This window comes from Colias croceus, chromosome 17, assembly GCF_905220415.1.
Source record: "Colias croceus chromosome 17, ilColCroc2.1".
Taxonomy (NCBI): Eukaryota; Metazoa; Arthropoda; class Insecta; order Lepidoptera; family Pieridae; genus Colias; species Colias croceus.
In genome coordinates, this window is record NC_059553.1 from 4,359,770 (window position 1) to 4,379,519 (window position 19,750).

Below are 19,750 nucleotides of genomic sequence, written 5' to 3' on the forward strand. Positions count from 1 at the left end.
CGTAGTCCGGTAGTAGTAGGTTTTTAAAATTTGACTGATAATCATAAAATATTACCTAATCCTCTTACCACATTAATTAATTCTGACTATGATGCGAAAATGAAATTTTTGAGAGTTTAGGGATCGACCGTGGATAATAAAAATCTTGGCAGTTCGGTTAAAATATGTTTAAAGAGTGCTTAATTAAGCGTAATTAATTAAATCAGAATCTCAAGATTATTCTCAAATATACCGTAAAATTGTTCAACCTTTTTTTTCTAAACTTAAAATCTAAGTAAAATTAAACGTCAATCATTTTGTTTACGTCACTAATTCACAGAGTAATAATAAATTGACGATCTTGTCAAAACACCGGCGCCGTTCAGTCGCACCGCAGCTGTTTCAAAGCAATTTTGTCTAAACTTCATTTACATACGTAGAATATAATTTGTTTTCACTGACTTCGGATATGACAAGGTTGAAACGGATGACGGAGATAAAAACTTTAACGGCGGGTTAATAATTTACACGGGTGGTTTATGCTTTGTGATTTTCAACCTGTGTCGCGACCCCTTCTCTCTACTCTATGCCGGCGTTTTGTGCCCAGATTTTATGCGGGCAACCTAATTATTTTAAATGGGAAATTTGTTTTAAAGTGAAATTTGCGATATCAACTATGCTAATTAAAATCAGAAAGAATAGGTAGAATATACAAACAAAACTTTTATAACTTCTTGTGTCGTTATATCTATGTAAACTTTTATAGGAATAAAATATAAACCTGTTGTTTGTTGTTACAGATGTTTCAATTTGATTGAACTGTATTCACAAATGATAATACTGATGTATTTTGAACATTAATTTTCTTTAAAGATATTATAGTGCATTAAGCTGTCACTAGCAGAAAGGCGTTGTTCGGATTGTCAGAAGTTAAATATTTATGTTTATCTCAAAAACTCGTTCTTTATACTCTACTTATTTTTATTTAGAAATTTATCCAATGTCATAACTCATAAGTAATAGGTTTTTCATTAAGATATCACAAAAAATGAATACTGTACGAAATAGTGTAAAGAATGGTTTGATGTGGTAATAAGCCGGGGTAAAAATCTGTTCTAAACAAAAATCAAACACAACTGACTACAAAATTAATAAACAATACGATAAGAGTACGGGGTTCTGTTAAATTTCGATTTAACATTACTAACAATACTCACTGTACTAAGTAGCAGAAATAAAGGTTAACAGCTATTTTTATTTTATTCGGAATGAACGGAGCCGTCGACTTTATGGCATACTACAACGATAAGGTTTTAATTTTAGCTCTTATTAGTTTAATTTAACGTTCTGGAGGAATTTAAACGACTCGATTTTACAAATTAGGTTTTAGTTTTCCAGCGCGAATTAAAATCGGATACTTGTAACTTAATTAGTAAAAGAGAAATAAGAAATAATCTATATGATACGCTTTCTATACTGTTATATATTGGCAACTCGCAAGAGATTCCTGATTTTCCGCATATGCCTAGTGACCTATTGACAGTGGAGGCTGTGATGCTGAAAATTCAACATAAATACGTTCGAATAAAAAGTGAATTATAAAAAAGCTGAAGGTTTTTCTATATTGACATTATGTAGGTACCTACAATAATACATTTTTTAAGTAGGTATGTCTGTTACTTTATGTGAGTTAGCTCTATATTTTTTTGCAATAAATGATTGTCATATACTAATAAATTATAAATTTGGTATAATGAGAGGTCCTGCATACTTAGAAGTAATCATGGAAAGCAAAAATAAGCATACCTAAATAGAAACAAATGGAAAATTCAAAGAAAATGAATAACACCCTTGTTGCGAATAATATAGGTGAATTTGAAATATCTAACATAATAATATACTATCGGATGCATTCAGTTAATCTTTATGATGGCCACATTATGTCGGCAATAATAACCATGATCGAGTGCTTGTATCTCCAGGGAAAATAACACTTGTATCAATACTGCTACTGCACCTTAATGAAAACAAGCCAACCCGCCAGGTTTCACCTGGGGCACAGATTATAATACTATATATACCCTGGGTTGAACTTTTTTATATCATCATATTGCCCAGATCGGCTGTGAACCGGCTATATCCCACTAAATGGCCCGTCATACCGCTTTTAGACGCGGGATAGATAAAAATTCCGTGATATTTGAGTTGAAAATGGATTAGAATTACAATAATAATGTTTACAATTTTCAACACCTTGAAATTGGGAATTAGCTATATTGTTTTCTTAGAACGTAAAAAAGCCTCATTTATTTATAGTGTGGGACATTTTTCAGAATCCTATTAACCATTTGAATGTGTCCCCAAATGTATAACAAAAAACATTAAAATTAAATCTCAAACTCCTACACAATACACATGTATTAAAGTTTAAGTTTTCACAACCATTATATTGTATTGATTCGGTAGACTATAATATCGTTATCGTTTGCACTTTTTTCACAAAATTTAAGCGTCGCAAATAGAATTGAGCACGAAATAAAAACAAGCAATTTAAACGTCGTATGAATTCATATTTACTTAATTGTTTTAAAAATTGTATTAAATTCGGACAATTTTCTTAAAAAACTCTCAGCCATACTAATTTTATATCACTGGCAACTGGCATTGTTCATTTAGGAAAAAAGAAAACAAATGAAATCAATTAATTCACGTTCAATAACAGAAAATCGTTTCATTGTATGTCAAAATCTATTGTCCCTTAAAATAGCGTTTAAGTTAGGATTCCCTTTCTTTCTCAGGAAGACATATAAAGCATTTCAATTTAAAAATGTTGCACTCAGCATTGAAACACTATGAGAACTTGAATTATATTTTCTATTTCAAATTGTACTTGAGACTTTATTCAAACAGATTGAAAATCACATTGTTATGATTTGTGAAAAGGGAAGTTAAAGGAAAAGCGGGTAATGGTACATTAACCAATAAAACCTTCAGAAATGTATAGAAAAAAAAAAACAGATTTCATTTTAAGTGTGGAAGTTTTTAATTTAAGGGTTTATCCATAATCCAGGCATTGTGTAAAATTATAGAAGACTGAAGAGTTTAGTATTTTTATTCATGAAAGAAATATGGTCGCTTAAGCGTGACGTGTTCCAGAGCTTTAAGGAATTTCTCGAAAGTTTTCTCGTTTATGCCCGCGACAATTAATTTTATATTTTAATCCGATTTTTAGCTGAAAACCGCTTAGAAACAATGTCTACATATTTCTTCATGTTCGTAAGAACTTAGAAGATGCGACATCATTTTACTTTTAGCAGCGATGTATCGGAAAAATTACTTTCGCTGAGCAGGAAATATTGGTATACATAATTATTATAATTTCAAATTAATCTAACATTTTGAGACAGGCAAATTCTGTGTGTGTATTTGTGGATTAGTTCATTTATCGTATATAAGGTGTAATTATTTTGTGTTAAAAGGATACATGAGTATTATGAAATACATCTTGAAATTCAAAGTAGGTATTCAAAGTATTCTAATTTTATTGATATATTTTTAGAATATAGGTATATTTTGCATTAGTTATGCAATCTATCTAAATCTCTCCATTAATGCACGGTCTTGCATCAGTTATCCGTCTCCCACAGGAGTTCAAGCCAAACTGCCAAGCACAGCGTAAATGGAAAACTATATTAAACGCGTTTCTAAACCGGTAAATTCCCACCTTCATTACACGCATATAAAACATACTTAGTGCTTAACTGTGTGATGAAATTAGCTCGTTTTTCTTTCTCGTGATGAAAAATGTTTGTTTTGTATGAATTTAAAATGATATAAACAATCTTCATGTCAGCTTGACTGCATATAAACGAAAATAAAACTCCATTATAAACGATGTACGCTAAGTTCCGTAGTATCAAATGTAAGTTTACCAGCTATTTTTCCCAAGTAAACGTGCTCTGTCTATGTAAATAGTACCACTTAGGTACAAGTCTCACAATTAAGGTCAAATAAATAGACTGAAATAAACAAAAATAGTTCTTGTTTTGGCAATTCTGAAAGTATTGATTTTATTCTGTGGGCGGAATATTTTTATTGCTTCTTAGTGAGTACTAAGAAGCAAAAAATATTAAATTCTAAGAAATGTTGTTTGTTTTGCCTTAATAACAGCTATATAAAACAAAAAATATTGCTAATTTCAATTTGCTTATTTCAGTATTAATAATACGGCTTTTTCGGGTGATTGTGTCTATTATATTATTTACGACAACTCGTACAATATACAACAATATTATAAAACATTAAATACTTAGGTACGGCTTTATATTTACATTACGAGCGTGCAGCCCGCAGTTCCAATCGTGCGAATTTTCCTGTAGAATGTTCCCGATTTTCACGGTATAAATCGCGGTCTTATATCAAACATTCTAAATTGTTGAGTCGTGAATACGTACGAATTATGTTCGTATTTTAAATATACACGGAATCTAAAAAATAATTATCAAAGAACATAATATACAATAATTAAATTTACATATTAATATTTTGTTCGATAAAGCAACAGAAAAGTTAACAAAATCTGAGTATGGTGCATGAGATATAATATTTTTTTGCAATGCACCTCTTAGAACAAAAACATACGAAATCCTTTCTTATCTAATTTATTCCTTGGGGATATCGGTGGGTGTGGTGACCTAGATTTACGAGGGATATTGTGAAGAATTGTCACCGTGGCTTTAATGAACGGTCGATACGAATCTAATGTTACCGTTTATTTATTATTAGCGGTCGCCCAGGGACTGAAATATATCCACCATGATTAAATTGATGTTATTGCTATAAATGTGAGTTTCTTGTTTCTTTGATTAATTATTATCAATATTTATTCACGTCAATATTGGTGATGGATTTCGATGAATTTTGTTTTGCTGATGACTTATTCCTTGGATTAACACAGTAATTTATAACCTTTATTCTAATTCAAATTCAAAGGATAAGGCTGCGAGAAGTTATTAACAGCGTTAACGCTAATTAAATATTATGTTTGCTTTGGTATTATTATTATTCTAAAAGTTATTTGGAATAATCGCGAAGCTCATTAGGATTATTTGAGAGATACCAATTATTATAAACTTTTATATTCCAATTTGAACAAGGTTTAACTGTGCCAAATAATTCGAAAACCAGCAGATTTTCGTGACCAAGTCCCTTTCGGGCGATAACGAGTTAAATACTTCGGTAAGTTGTGCTATGAACATAGAGATAATAATTATGTAGTAGTACATATTATCTCTATGGCTATGAAGCATATAATCTCCTACAATGTGTTTAAAGAAATCTATACCTAATACGATTTTCATTTTGAGCAATTATAATTAAAATAAAATATATCTCTTTCTATACAATTTACAAAATGCTTTATTAAAATCAAAATTACATTTTCGGAGCTTATTAAGAATTTCATTATTTGGAGTCTTATTATGAATTGTACAGAATATTTATGATGTTTTTCTGTTAAATTGATAGAAACGAAATAATCCGATACAGCGTCGTCTTGAAGTTCAAAATTCTCACATTTCAAGTACTTATCTTATATATTTCATAGAAAGTTTAAACAAAAATTGTAAATTTAATTCACTTTAAATTAAAAAGAAATACTTTTACTTTGACCTCGTGAGAAAATTTCATATTACCCATTCTATGAACTTCCTCGAAAGTGTAATATAGTTTAGCGTTTGAAACGTTCTCGGTTCTATTAAGTTTAATTCGTTATATGTACTTAAAAGGAGATAAAACTTTTTTTTAAATATATTTATTACTAGCGGTCCGCCCCGGCTTCGCCCGTGGTACATATTTCGCAATAAAAAGTAGCCTATGTCCTTTCTCGGGTAACAAAATATCTCCACACCAAATTTCATGCAAATTGGTTCAGTGGTTTAGGCGTGATTGAGTAACAGACAGACAGACAGACAGAGTTACTTTCGCATTTATAATATTAGTATGGATTGATAAGAATTTGCGTTTTGTTGAGAATTTCTGCCTTTTTTATAAGTGGATAATATTTAATTTTAATTAATTAATTAAAATTATTTTTTTCTAATTAAACTGGAAAAAATATTTACGTTTATTAAATTATAATAATCTGTTGATTATTATAATTTAAATAAACAAACAAATTTCGTAATTGGTTTCTATAAAAGTTGGAAAACAAACTTTAAAACCTTGTTTTATTGCCTACCTAGGCTTCATATATATTATTTTCTAGTGTTTGAAAAAACACATGAGTACATAAATATTATGAAAACTACGTTTAATTTATAGCAAGCTTTTTTTGTTCCAGAAAACTAAAATACGCAGAATGAAGTCGGGTTCAGTTCAATTAAATGTAGAGTGGACTACATAACATATTAATTGAATGCTTACCTGTCAAGTGAATCACAAAGGATTCAATGATGCTAGCCGATGATGATACTCGGCATAAGTTTGGCAATCTGACCTATACTGGTGGAAATGACACATACGGCACTTTAGAAGACACAAGACTGATTTCACTTCTCAAATTTAGAGGCACAAATCAAAGTAATAACATCGGGGAAATCCTGAGAGTTCTAGAAAGTCTAAGAAACAAATACAACATATCGGTGGTGAAAGAATGCGATCGATCCGACTATTGCTCAGGGGAATTCAGGGATTTAATTCTCGCGTACAATAATATACATGGATACGTCAGCTTGTTGGTGAGTAATTACGATGTAGCTAATTTCACTTAGTTCAGATAATGTAAATAAGCGCCGGCTTTGAAGCGGATGAAGACAGCTTTATCTGAATATTTAAATGACCGTCTTTGTTGAACGAAAGCTGGATAGAAAACAGCTCCAATACGGACTGGCGGTCTGAGAACTAACACTGGCTTCTGTTTACATGCGCCATATTCATTAGTGCTTCTAACATAAGATAAAGTCTATATCGTAATAAAATTTAAAAGTGTTCCAGTATAAATTAATGATTATAGTGTGTGGTGTACACGAAAACCGTATGCTAACTCAGTAAATTTATCGCAAATTGGAATGCAAATTGGTCACTCAACTCTCCGCAAGTTACATGCAATCACGTTATTATTCATCGGGTTTTTAATTAATATATTGAAGAATTTCAACTTTCATTAAAATCATAATTAATTTACAATATCAATATTACAAATATATAATAAGCGATAAACATTTCTTTAGAGAGAGTAAAGAAAATATTATATATCGCTTAAAACATCAAAATCCGTTAGTCGTTAGTCGTTCGTTTGATCGATTTATCCAATAGACGAAGTAATACACTGAGGTTTTATTCTCAGCGGAGAATTATAAAATCAGATTGTGCTGACTCGATAAACTGGAAACGTTACTTCAGCAGGTAGATCTAAACCGAGGAATAGAGCAAAATTATTAGAAATGCAGTATGCTATAATGAACTAAAATTTTAGTAAGTTTCTTTTTTAATGATTTTGTTTTACTTTCGTGCACTGTGTTAATTCTATTTAGTTCGCAGTTGATAGCAAATTATTTTTCATTAGTAAGACTTTACTGGTGTTCCCGTAACCAAAATCTATGAGGGTTCTTTCTTGTACTAGGGGATGAGACTTTTCTTTCGTCCTTGCTGATTATCAAATTAAAAATAAAATGATAATGAGGTGGGATTTGAACCTGTGATCCCGCCATAACAATCCAATTTTTTACTACTCTTTCGGTTTAATGTATTGAATAAATTCTAATTTAGTTATATTTTTTTAAAAGTATAATATAATAATAAAGCACAGAATGCTATAAAACTTAATATTAAAATAATGTTAATTTCCATACAGATATGTCTATTTGGAAGTCTAGCGAACTCTCTGAACGTAGCGGTGTTGACCCGACGCGACCTGGCCGGTGCCCCGATTAACCGCCTCTTGAAGTGGCTGGCCGTGGCTGATGTGTTCGTTATGTTGGAATACGTACCTTTTGCTATATACCGATATTTGGTAAGCTGTTAAACCAGAAAATAGTAAAAATACTACACTAGTATTCAATATATTTTATGTTATAAAAGTAAACATTTAATAGATTTAAATTTATACAAAAGCAGCATCAAAATGTTGATCGTTTATATGTGGATCTGTGCAAATGAAAGGCTTATAATGGGATATAAATATAAAATCAGTGTATTGTGTGATTGGTGTGGGATCAGCTTTATAGTATTGCACAGCTTTCAGCAAAAAGTAAGCATTTATTAGCATGATTTCATTTTAAGGCTCTTATAATTGAAAATAATATACACGTGGAATTTCAGTTCCATATATTAATCAAGCTCATTGTTTCTGTTTCCGTAGTGAGGTAGCTTAAAGGTTTTATAGTTTTTGAGAAGATCCTTAAGATGCAAATACTTAAATGCCTATTTTACTAACCGAAACAAATTCTTTACTGTATTACCCCATATTACTAGCCACCTACTTATTACTACAGTACTTTTTTCTAGTAGTTCTTACTGTCATGTCTGGTTCTTACAGATTTACTGGTTACCTACAGGTATAGCCAAAAATAAAACCGATCAATGAGACAAAAGATAAAGATCAAACAACAAGGCAATAGATAATACGAGTTGGTACATATAAATATGACAACTTTATTTAATACATTTTGTTACAGCTTTTCCCTGGACAAGAAGAGAGACCATATTCTTGGGCTGTATATATGTTGTTTCACATGCATTTTACTCAGATACTTCATACTGCGTCCATTCTCCTAACACTGTCCCTGGCGATTTGGCGGTACATAGCAATCAAGTGAGTTTCTTTGAACTTTGTTACTATTTTAGTACATATTTTAACGTTACAGTTACAGTGTGTAGGTACACAGAACTTATTTGACTGACTTTCAATATCTTGTGCTCGAGTTCGTTGTGTTTTCTTTAGCTTCGTATGCATTAAGTTATACATTTAGATTATAGGTAAGTTATTTCATTGTTATAATGAATGCGTTATTAAGTTTTAGCTATATCATCAAAAATAATCATTGAGGAAAGTGCAAGCTATGATAAATAACATATTTGAACAATTTCACACAACGAGTATTTATTGTCCTTCACTTATCATCCATTAAATAATGACGCATATAGATTGTAAGTGCGCTGCAATCCTGGAAATTTATGGTATGCTAAATTGCCACCAGTTCACAAAGAAACTTTTTACAGTCCGTAATTTGGCAGTGGCTTATCAAATATTTATGTTCCTCATATCAAAAGGTTATCTATTTAAAGAGGATCCGTGGGACCCGGGTCGTGTGTCAGAGGCAATAAAGGGTTATTTCTCACAGCCATGATGTATTGTATTTAGAATTGAGTGGGATACGCAGGATTGAGGTACTTTTGTAGAGCAAAGTATCCGATGAGTCAATGTATCGGTATTTAAAGACTGGTCTTAATCTATAATATAAAAATGAATCCCAAAATGTGTTGGTAAGCGCATAACTTGAGAACGGCTGAACCGATTTCGTTAATTCTTTTTTTATTATATTCCTTGAAGTACGAGGATGGTTCTTATGTAGAGAAAACGTAAATATGTACCACGGGCGAAGCCGGGGCGGACCGCTAGTTTATTATAGATTCATCTACTATACTATACCATCACCAAATACGAGAATTATTTTCTCCAATCAATTAAATTAACAGGAAATTATAAAATCAGTATTCTATGTTATTAGATCGAGGCAATCTCTTTTAATAGTCTCCACTGAGAATCGAATCCGGGGCGGGATGTTTATGACTCGGTATAAGGCTCATATTCTATAGTATACCCAAGTTTCTATACTACAATTCGTAGTACTGCAACGCTCTAACTAATTTAGTTTCAGAGGAATCGATCTTTCTCAAGAGCTTTTAATTTTTTGCACACAATTCTCTATTAAAGCATTTCTTATTCCTGTGAGAAATAGAGGTGCAGTGTTCTGATCAAGTAAAATAAATAAAATTTAAATGCTGGATTTCTTAACTGGCCGGGCATTGTTCCGATTTTAATTTAAATATTAGAAGCACGTAGCTACCGCAATGGGAGTGCAGATTGCTTGAAATAGTTTTTTAGCTCGGAATTTACTTTATTAAATGTTTCATTTATTAAAAAGAAAAGAAGAATTTGAAGAATAGTTGGTAACTTTCTATATTATTCAATACGGATCTACACGAATTTTGTCTAAGCAATAAGAATGTGAATTGCCGTCTCACAAAAGAATTAAAGAATATTTAGCGGTTTGTTTGACTTGGAAATGAAATTGCTGTACAAATTGAATTCACGTTCCTTTTACACACTCTAGGGAAGGAACTTCAATAAGTCCATTCCTTAATGTTTTTATTGTGTTTGATTATGTATTTTATTCCAATGTAAAAGATGTGTAACGTTATAAAATAAAAATATATTTTTTTACTGAAGTCAGTGATCGATTGCTGAAATGCTGAGTAAGAACGATTAGCTGATACTTCAAGTGAGCTTCACCCTCGAACCTATGTACCTATTACCTGTACAATGTACAGTACATACATATGAATTAAGTTGCTTGTACCTTACGAAGTAATCCTTTAAACAACTGAAATGATTTCAATGAGATTCATTAGCTAATAGTTTAATTTTATTAGTCATCTGGTCAAAATACTAATACCTAAATTAGCTGAATAAGTAAATAAAGCAAAGTTCCCCAACTGTTGTAGCCCACAACAGATTCAAATACAAACTGAGTCAAAGCTCTTAAATCACAAAATTACATTCTAGCTCGGTTTGAACTTGTACATTGAAGTCGGCAACTTTATTAATTTTGAATTAGAACATTATTATTTAGACGGGCAAGCTGCTATCTCCGGCTTTGTCTATGTGAAAACACAGCCTTACTTAGCTCTGACAAAGTTGAGAAATTATAATACCTTCAGTTTAGTTTTGTTACAGCCGTTTCAATAGCTAATTCGTTAGAGCGATACAAAATTTCATTCAACAATTTTTGCACGTTTATTTTAATTTAAACAATTTACTGTAGTTTTAGTTTAACTAGTACACATATCTATACTAATATTATAAAGCTGAAGAATTTGTTTGTTTGTTTGTTTGTTTGAACGCGCTAATCTCGGGAACTACTGGTCCGATTTAAAAAATTCTTTCGGTGTTAGATAGCTCATTTATCGAGGAAGGCTATAGGCTATATATCATCACGCTACGACCAACGGGACGGGAGCCACGGGGGTGAAACCGCGCGGAGCAGCTAGTTTACTTATAAACGGAAAACGTAGTACTCTTTACATTAAGAAACTTATTTTATTCTCGGTGCATAGGTACCTACTAAATCTGATTAGCTCAAAGCCAAAACCGTGATATTAACGATTACAGTTTTATAAAAGATGACCTAAATAAAAATATATTCCTAGAAAATGCAATGAATATCCTGCTTTTCAGATATCCGTCGCACGGCCCGTCGCTGTGCACGGACCGGCGGTGTTCCATCGCCATTGCTACCAGCTTCCTGTTGCCGCCCGTGCTCTGCATTCCTTCATATTTTGTGAGTCATTTTAATTTTATCTTGCTGTGGTAGAATAAATAAATTGGTAGAAGCATTTAATTAAAAAAAGATTGTACTGTAATAACTGTGAAAATTTTAGATTGTACCTACTGTAATAATTGTAAAAAAAAATATCTATCGTAATTACAGTTCATTTATTTCGGTTTTAAAATATATAAGGTGTATGGCTCTTTTTATTTTTAAGAAACTGATATAGTTTAGAGTTTGAATTTGAAAACGAGGTACATTTCTTCAAAAGTGTTTATTTTTGATTAAAATTAACAATCGTATTTTTATTTAAAAAAAAAAACTTAAATTTTCATGGATGGAACGAATTTTCATGTTAACAAATTTTCCTTGACAAAAAAATCGTGAAGGTATTATTTACTAGTCATTCATATTTTAAATAAAACAATGAGTTGTGAATGACAATACATCAATAGCAGATTGTATTTCACAATGAGTTCACAATAGCAATATTTTACAATGGTGGCGCTATTTTTCAATCCCACCAAAAACATAAATGTAAAAATTGGAGCCGAGTTCAATCGTTGACTTAATTTGCCAAAAAAAGAAATGAGATCTAAATGTGTGCCAAGTTCTTCAGACAGTCCAGAAATTTATTTACAAAGATGTATTAAGTTCTTAGGTTGACTGAAAACTCAATTGTTTTATTTTCCCTTAGAGAACAATGTTTATTCCAAAATATAACTTTTTTAATTTGAATAATATAATTATTTTCACAAAGCAAACAACTAATAACCTATTGAACCCCATAATTTGATGAGGCTAGTTTTTAGAACCTCACAAAATATAAACAGTACCTATGTAAAACTAGCCTCATCAAATTATGGGGTTCAATAGGTCATTAGTTGTTTGCTTTGTGAAAATAATTATATTATTCAAATTAAAAAAGTTATATTTTGGAATAAACATTGTTCTCTAAGGGAAAATAAAACAATTGAGTTTTCAGTCAACCTAATAACTTAATACATCTTTGTAAATAAATTTCTGGACTGTCTGAAGAACTTGGCACACATTTAGATCTCATTTCTTTTTTTGGCAAATTAAGTCAACGATTGAACTCGGCTCCAATTTTTACATTTATGTTTTTGGTGGGATATCATTACTTTTTGTACAGAAAATTACTCTGCAAATTTGATTTACTTTATAAATATAATACTTTTTATATACGATTTTTTTTTCTTGCGGTTTCTCTGTATGGTTTGTTTAGTATTATTTTCTATATTTTCTTGTATGTTATGAATGTCAGCGCACATTGCCCCGTCATTATCTGCAATTTTTTAAACTCGTTTTCTGTTTAAAAGATTACATGATTTTCTAAACATCCAGCGTGAATTTGTTCACACACTATTACCAAAATGCAAAGATCGTTGTAGAAGAATCGTCGCCTTACTCCATGACGTTACGGTATTGCCATGACGCGATCTTGAAATTTTACTCTAAACGCGCCTAAAGATGTTTCGCTCATATTAATATTACGCAAATTAAATCATTTCGACCTTCGACGAAGCCTTCTTCCATTACCTACACCATTTATGGTAATTATTTTTGCATGCTTGTATTGGCTGAACATGTTTGTGCTTTATTAATATAATTGTATCACCATTGAATACCATGTTTAAAGCAAAATAAAGATTTTATTTATTTACACTGAAATTAAAACTAAACTAAACACTCATAAATAAAGAATAAATAAATGTGAATATGTAAAATTATATATTATTTTTAAGTGTAGGAGCAATAAAGGCAATATTTTTATTAAAATTTTCTTTTATTTTACGTTTAATAACAGTTTTGAATAAAGAAATCATGCAATCGAAGTAATCCGCCCAAGCGATACTAGCGCGAGTGAGTGTGATGTCAGAGGCGCTTCGAATCTACAGATGTTTCGTACTAAAATATGTAAACTTCAATAATCTATATCTCAGTCATTTATTGATGGATTTCAAAATTTTTTTCGGCCACTGATTAGTTTTGATCTATTTTTTAAGACTAGTAAGGTGAATATACTATTTTCTTTTTTTTAAACTTTTCCATTTTTCCATACAAACAAAATTTATGTCATTGAAAAAAAAATTAAATACAAATAAATTCATTATTTTCTGATTTTTTCCTTTGTACACTCACTATTACCTAGTTGATTACAAAATTTGAACTTTCTAGGTCATCTGGAAGTGGGTTAGGTTTTGTATATGTCTATAAGTCAGTCAGTCTTAAAAATTGCGATTTTTGGATATTAATATCTACGCAACTGTTTAATCTGTATTTATGAAATTTAAGGTTCTTGTTTATCTTGAGGTCCTCTTGATATGTACCAAATTTGGTTTATATAACTTAAATAGTTTTTGAGTTATAAGGGGGTGAAAAGTGGCTCGAAATGGTTCGTGTAAATATACACACGGCTGCTGCTCGCCAGTTCTCTTCGCTTGAACTCGGCTTGACACGCTGCCGCGTGTCTAGATATATGGCACCGGAGGAATAATAATGTTACGACAAACAATAATAGTAATTTATGAAATTTATTCTATAGGTACTAGGGAAAAATATATAACACTTTTTGTTTCTTAAACAAAGGCGTCAATTATTTGTCTGTAGTATTACCAACCAGTATGATATTATTTTTTATTGTGGGACCTTATTAGTCTATGGACAATTCCTAATTTAAATCTTATCGCTTTTCGTTTTTTTTTTAACCTGGCGGCTATTGTGAAGAATTAAAAGAATTAAAAATAAAACTAATAGGTAGGCTTAGGAGAATTTCTCATAACCTTATTTAAAACAGTAACCTAATTCTCCTCTCTAGTGTGTAACTTTTCCTCCCAGTTAACAAGCAATTACACACTATTCTGCTTTAGAAATTGGATTAAGCTCAAGTCGAACCAGGGATTGTGTATGCATCCATTCGAGCCATACGACACAAAGGAAATCTAGGGTTTGCAATCATGTTATTTATATAATATTGTATTGCCTAGTGTGGGTTTGCATAGTTGCCATGAATTAAGGTAGTTCAAATATTAACAACCGACCGCCTCCTTGGTACAGTGGTTGACGCGCGAGCGTAGAACCGAGGGGTCCTGGGTTCGATTCCCGGTGGAGACGAAGAAAAAAAAATTTCTTGGTCTGGCAGGACACAGAAGGCTGATCACCTACTTGTCCCTAAAGAAAATTGATCAGTGAAACAGATGTATGCATCATGCATCTGCCCCTTACCCCACTACGGGGACACGAGACTTCACTCTCACTCAAATATTAACAAGATCGTTTTCCATGAAAATCCTTTGAGAGTCATCTTTTCATACTTTATTTGTCAAAATCAAAGAACATTTTAAAAATGAAAAACACCTTTTAGCTATTATTAAAATCTTAACCAACACGAAAGCTTTCTTTCTTCGGATGTTTAAAGAACAAAACTATCAATAAGATTGAAACAATGGACATTAGTTAAATCAATCCACAGATTTCAATATGAATAAAAATGACTCTACATATTTATTTTAAGCTGGATAAACTATTTTTTAAATCAAACGTAATAAATATCATTCAAATTACAAGAAATGTAAAATATTTAAAGAACAAGAATCGGCAACCCCGGATAAACCGCAACTGTTGGCAATTTCTGTTATAGTGTTGTTTAATATAGTTTTGTCGCGTTCGCATTGAATGTTGTGTTAATTAATATATTCAGAAACAATATTATCAACAGGAGCATGAAATAAGGTTATAATATCTAGGTTAAGAACGTATTATTAAAGTTTAAGCTAATGAAAACTATGTGTGCAGTAACATGCATAATATGTTGCTATTAACGAAGAAAAAAAAATGTTTGACAGAAATATACCATTTGAGATTGAAGGTAAAGCTTACGAATTAAAACCCATATTATAAAATAATCTTAAATTCTGATATCATGACGTGGTTCAATTATATATATTAATATGGGATGTAATTATTATTTTAAATAACCGATTTAACAGGGATCGAAAGGTCGGAGTATATAATATCATAAAAAAACATCGAGCTTAAAATTTTGCTGAAACATTTTTACCTTCGAGTTGTATGAGATCGAATAAATCACGAAATGCGGTTTTCAATTTAGTATTATTTATCTAGTCATTAATATTTTTACTGGTATTCAGAAATCATTATATTTATTCTGGTAATCAGTTTAATTTGTTGATTCGCTTATCCTTAGAATGGAAAGTTTCTCCTGATTGAATTAGACGATTAGTGGAGATATAAAAAGGTTATGTGGCACAAAACAATTATTGGAAGTTGGTTTATCGGCCAAGGCTAAGCACTCGCACCTTAAATGAATCGATTGCCTTGTGGCCACTGTCCAAACACTCTTATACTCTTCTATCGCTTAAATTAACAGCTGGTTTTAGATTAATTTGCGGGAAATAATTAATTACTCGCGAAGTTCAGCCTTTATTAATAGCTAGCTATATGTTCGCGTAATTACATTAAGGAACTTTAAAGTGAAAATCTACACGTTTAACTTTTAAGGTAATGAGATCAATAACAAACCTGAGCAGTGTATATATTTATTGTTTCGTAGGCGATTGGAAGAAAAATATAGACTCCATTTTCTATAATAAACAAATTGACAAACGTTCGGTTATTGAGTAAAAAATATAGAGAAAAGTTTTTCGTACTTGAGTTCTTAAATACAAAGTGGAGAAGCTAATAATACGAGAACAAACATTATATTGAAAAGTTGAAATTATATATTAACATATTATATAGATTACATTAGATACTTATTTTTTACACCTAATAATTACCCTTAGAACATACTGATTAAATAAAATGTAACTAAGTAAATAAACATAAATTCTTTACAGGTGTTTACCATCCACCAGGACTACGCGATCGACCATCGGCCGTCCAAAGTGTTCTTCGTAGACTCCAATTACGATGGCAGATTGTATCAGATCAATTTCTGGGTTCACGCAGTGGTGATAAAGCTCCTCCCCTGCGTCATCTTGACAGTGATTAGTGCGTGGCTTATTCGCGTGTTGTACAGAGCTAATAATAGAAAGAAAGCTCTCAAAGGATATAACGCGTGCCCGGCCGCCACGGTTGTCAATGGCAACGGGAATGTTTTTACAAGGAAATCCACGAAACGCTCGAAGGCTGAGCGACGCACGGACAGGACGACTAGAATGCTTGTCGCCGTGTTACTGCTGTTTCTTTTAACTGAATTTCCACAGGGGATTTTAGGTGAGCTTTTAATAATAGGTTTATTAAAAATAGTATCGAATCATGTCAGTGCTGTAATAACACTTGAACTTCAATTAGTTCAAATCAAATTAGACTCTACAATTTAACTAGTATTAAGGTGAATAGAACCTACATCTTTTGCTTACATTCGATTACATTTCTATAAATCTGTTGATTATTTATATAGTAAATATACGTATGTTTATATTCATTTTGATCATCAAATCACGAGTAAGATATCATAATATAGAAACAGATTATTGTTTGCATTAAGAAATGTCTCATAACATTAAAGTCACGTCCATGATCCAAGCCAGAACATCGTGCATTACTGAATGAGGGCTTATGTTTCATTTCTTCGAAAGTAATACGAGGCAATACGTCACTGTCATGTTGCAGTCGAGCCTTCTCTATAGTATAATTAATGGCGTCGAAATATTTGATTGCATCGCCGTTGTTTGATGAATCTGTGCATTCTGTATTGATCATGTATGCTTATGTTGATATAATATTATGCAGTTGCAATGGATAATGGCCATGGTTATATGATACAGTGAAAAAATATTCAGATTTTTCGGAAATGGCGAAGCAGTTTTGAAATTTTTCGTTTTCTGCTTTTGTTTTTCAAACAAGATACTTGCCTCTTTATCGGGATTTAACTTTAAATTAGGTATACACATAAGTGGCTTTGTTAAACAAGTATTATTGATTTTACCTTTATAGAAATTCGCATAATATTCAAATTTGTTTCTATAATTAATGAAGTACCGTTAGCTCTTCAAGGTATTTATTAATAAATATTTATTTTCCTTACATCAAATATCAATTAAATATGGTTTGTCAAGAAAAAATAACAAACATCGTATTTCATTGTTTCAGGTCTAATGAGCGGTATGTTAGGGCGATGTTTCTTCAAACAATGCTACGACTTATTCGGCGAACTGATGGACGCGTTGGCTCTCTTAAACGGCGCTATCAACTTCATACTTTATTGTGCCATGTCAAAACAGTTTAGAACGACGTTCAGACAAATCATAAGAGCTCAATGTGCACCGCAACCACGCGCGAGCTCTCATACCGAACTGCAAACAACTTATGTATGATTTTATAAGCAAATACGAATACTGAAGTGAATAAATCATGATGTACGCTTTCCAAGGCGCTTGTAGACAATCCGATAAAACCAATATTCCATATCCTTGAATGCGTGGAGATACCGATATATTATAATGTATGAGAGAATTATTTTGGGAGGGCTTTTATATGACCATCTATTTACCATATTATACATTATCAGTATAAAATAGCTATTCCAAAGAAAGTAGGGCAAAATAGAGATAATGGAATTTTCATGAGTTTAATATATAGAATTAACATTTTTGGGATGCTCGTAAATTCCTAGATGTTACAAAGCAGGGTTTGATATAAAAATAAATTTGCATAGTGCTCACTCGACAGTACTATGTTCTTTGAGGATATTTGTTATGCAGATGTCCCTTTTGTTCCTGATAATATGTATGAAACCTTTTTAGGAAAGGTTTAGGTAAAGATAAGAGCGGAGTTGACAAATGACTATCGTCGAGGACGGGGACAGGATAAGAGTAGAATGTTCATTGCTATTTTTGCGCCTAATTAGTAAGCTCTTTCTTATTGTTCGTAGCATTTATGTATTTTTTACGAGAATGTTTTAAACTCGATGGCGGGGTTATTTGTTATTGTATATAGATATTTAATAGTATTGCGGAATTAGATAAATCTCCAAGGCACGTGATACATGTCAGATTCAATTACGTATATAGAAGCTTGGTGGATTAATTCTTAAGCCTCGTCTCGGCCGTTGGTTGGATGTGTTGGATAATATTACGATCGAGATACGATTAACTTGATGTTTGGTAAAACATTGAAGGAGTTATTATGTAAGATATATATCAGCACATTATTAGTAAAAACCCTTATTACGATTAGTTACATACAAATAAAACATTTTATATTCAGTCTGTTAAATGGATTCAGTCGTTTATTTTTTATGAATTTATTAATCATATTGCATATTTTTCGCTAGTATAGGACTATTACATGATGTTTGTATTTAAATGTGTTCCATACGCTTAACAAGATAAATGTACTTATAAATAGACAACAATTGTTTGCAATTGAAAGTCAAATGTTGAATTAAATTATAAGGCAGATGAGTTGCACGAGCTGTTCTGTAAGTAATCTTGTAAACGAGAGAACTACGCCATTTAAAAAACACGTGCCGAGCACACGAGCACACGTGTCAGAAGTGAAACTCCTTTGGCAAGATTCAAAAATACCAAAATCGTCTTATGACGCGGACGTGACGGTATTGCCATGGCGCGACCATGAAATTTTACTCTCAATGCGCCTAAAGAAGTTTCACTTCATAAAATGGAAATAACTATTTTATAAATAAATTCAGGTTTAAGATATCAAACAATGTATGAAGATTTGGTACAAGATTTGTAATTATATTCTATTTCTGTATATTTTTCGGTACCTACAGATATTTTTTTATAGATTCTATCCTACATGTCGGATTGGAGAATTAACTTGCGTTTTTTTCATCATTTAACTATAAGCTATTTATACTTATAAGCTATTTTTATTTTTTATATTATGCATTCGATACAAGCTTTAATTTTTAAGATATATGGATTTCAGTAATAGTTTACTTTCTCTTGATGGAACTGCATTCACTATAAGAAAATATAGTTAAACAACAATTATGACCGGATAATATAAAAAAGTAGGTATATTGGAGTAGCCACCTACCAATAATCGAAATTAAAACAACGATCTTCCGCCTGTAAAAAGCGCAATTGTATCGCTTAGTATATATAAGTAAATAAATATAATTCCATATTATAAGGATTGCTGTATATAAAATTCGTATCGTTGAAAATTAACATCGTTATAGTCGAGCCAATTTAATAGGCAACATT

General features: G+C 31.4%; 1 protein-coding gene across 1 annotated transcript in view; it reads left to right on the forward strand.

Moving 5' to 3' along the window:
- Nucleotides 1–19,716, forward strand: part of LOC123698995 (G-protein coupled receptor dmsr-1-like) — a 30,247-nt gene extending 10,531 nt beyond the window's left edge. Inside the window, exons 2-7 of the mRNA XM_045645847.1 lie at nucleotides 6,320–6,716; nucleotides 7,832–7,990; nucleotides 8,655–8,791; nucleotides 11,438–11,540; nucleotides 16,409–16,787; nucleotides 17,667–19,716. Of these exons, the coding sequence (XP_045501803.1) occupies nucleotides 6,429–6,716; nucleotides 7,832–7,990; nucleotides 8,655–8,791; nucleotides 11,438–11,540; nucleotides 16,409–16,787; nucleotides 17,667–17,890 (1,290 nt within the window). The 5' untranslated portion in view covers nucleotides 6,320–6,428 and the 3' untranslated portion in view covers nucleotides 17,891–19,716. The remainder of the gene's footprint in view (nucleotides 1–6,319; nucleotides 6,717–7,831; nucleotides 7,991–8,654; nucleotides 8,792–11,437; nucleotides 11,541–16,408; nucleotides 16,788–17,666) is intronic.
- The last annotated feature ends 34 nt before the right edge of the window (nucleotides 19,717–19,750 follow it).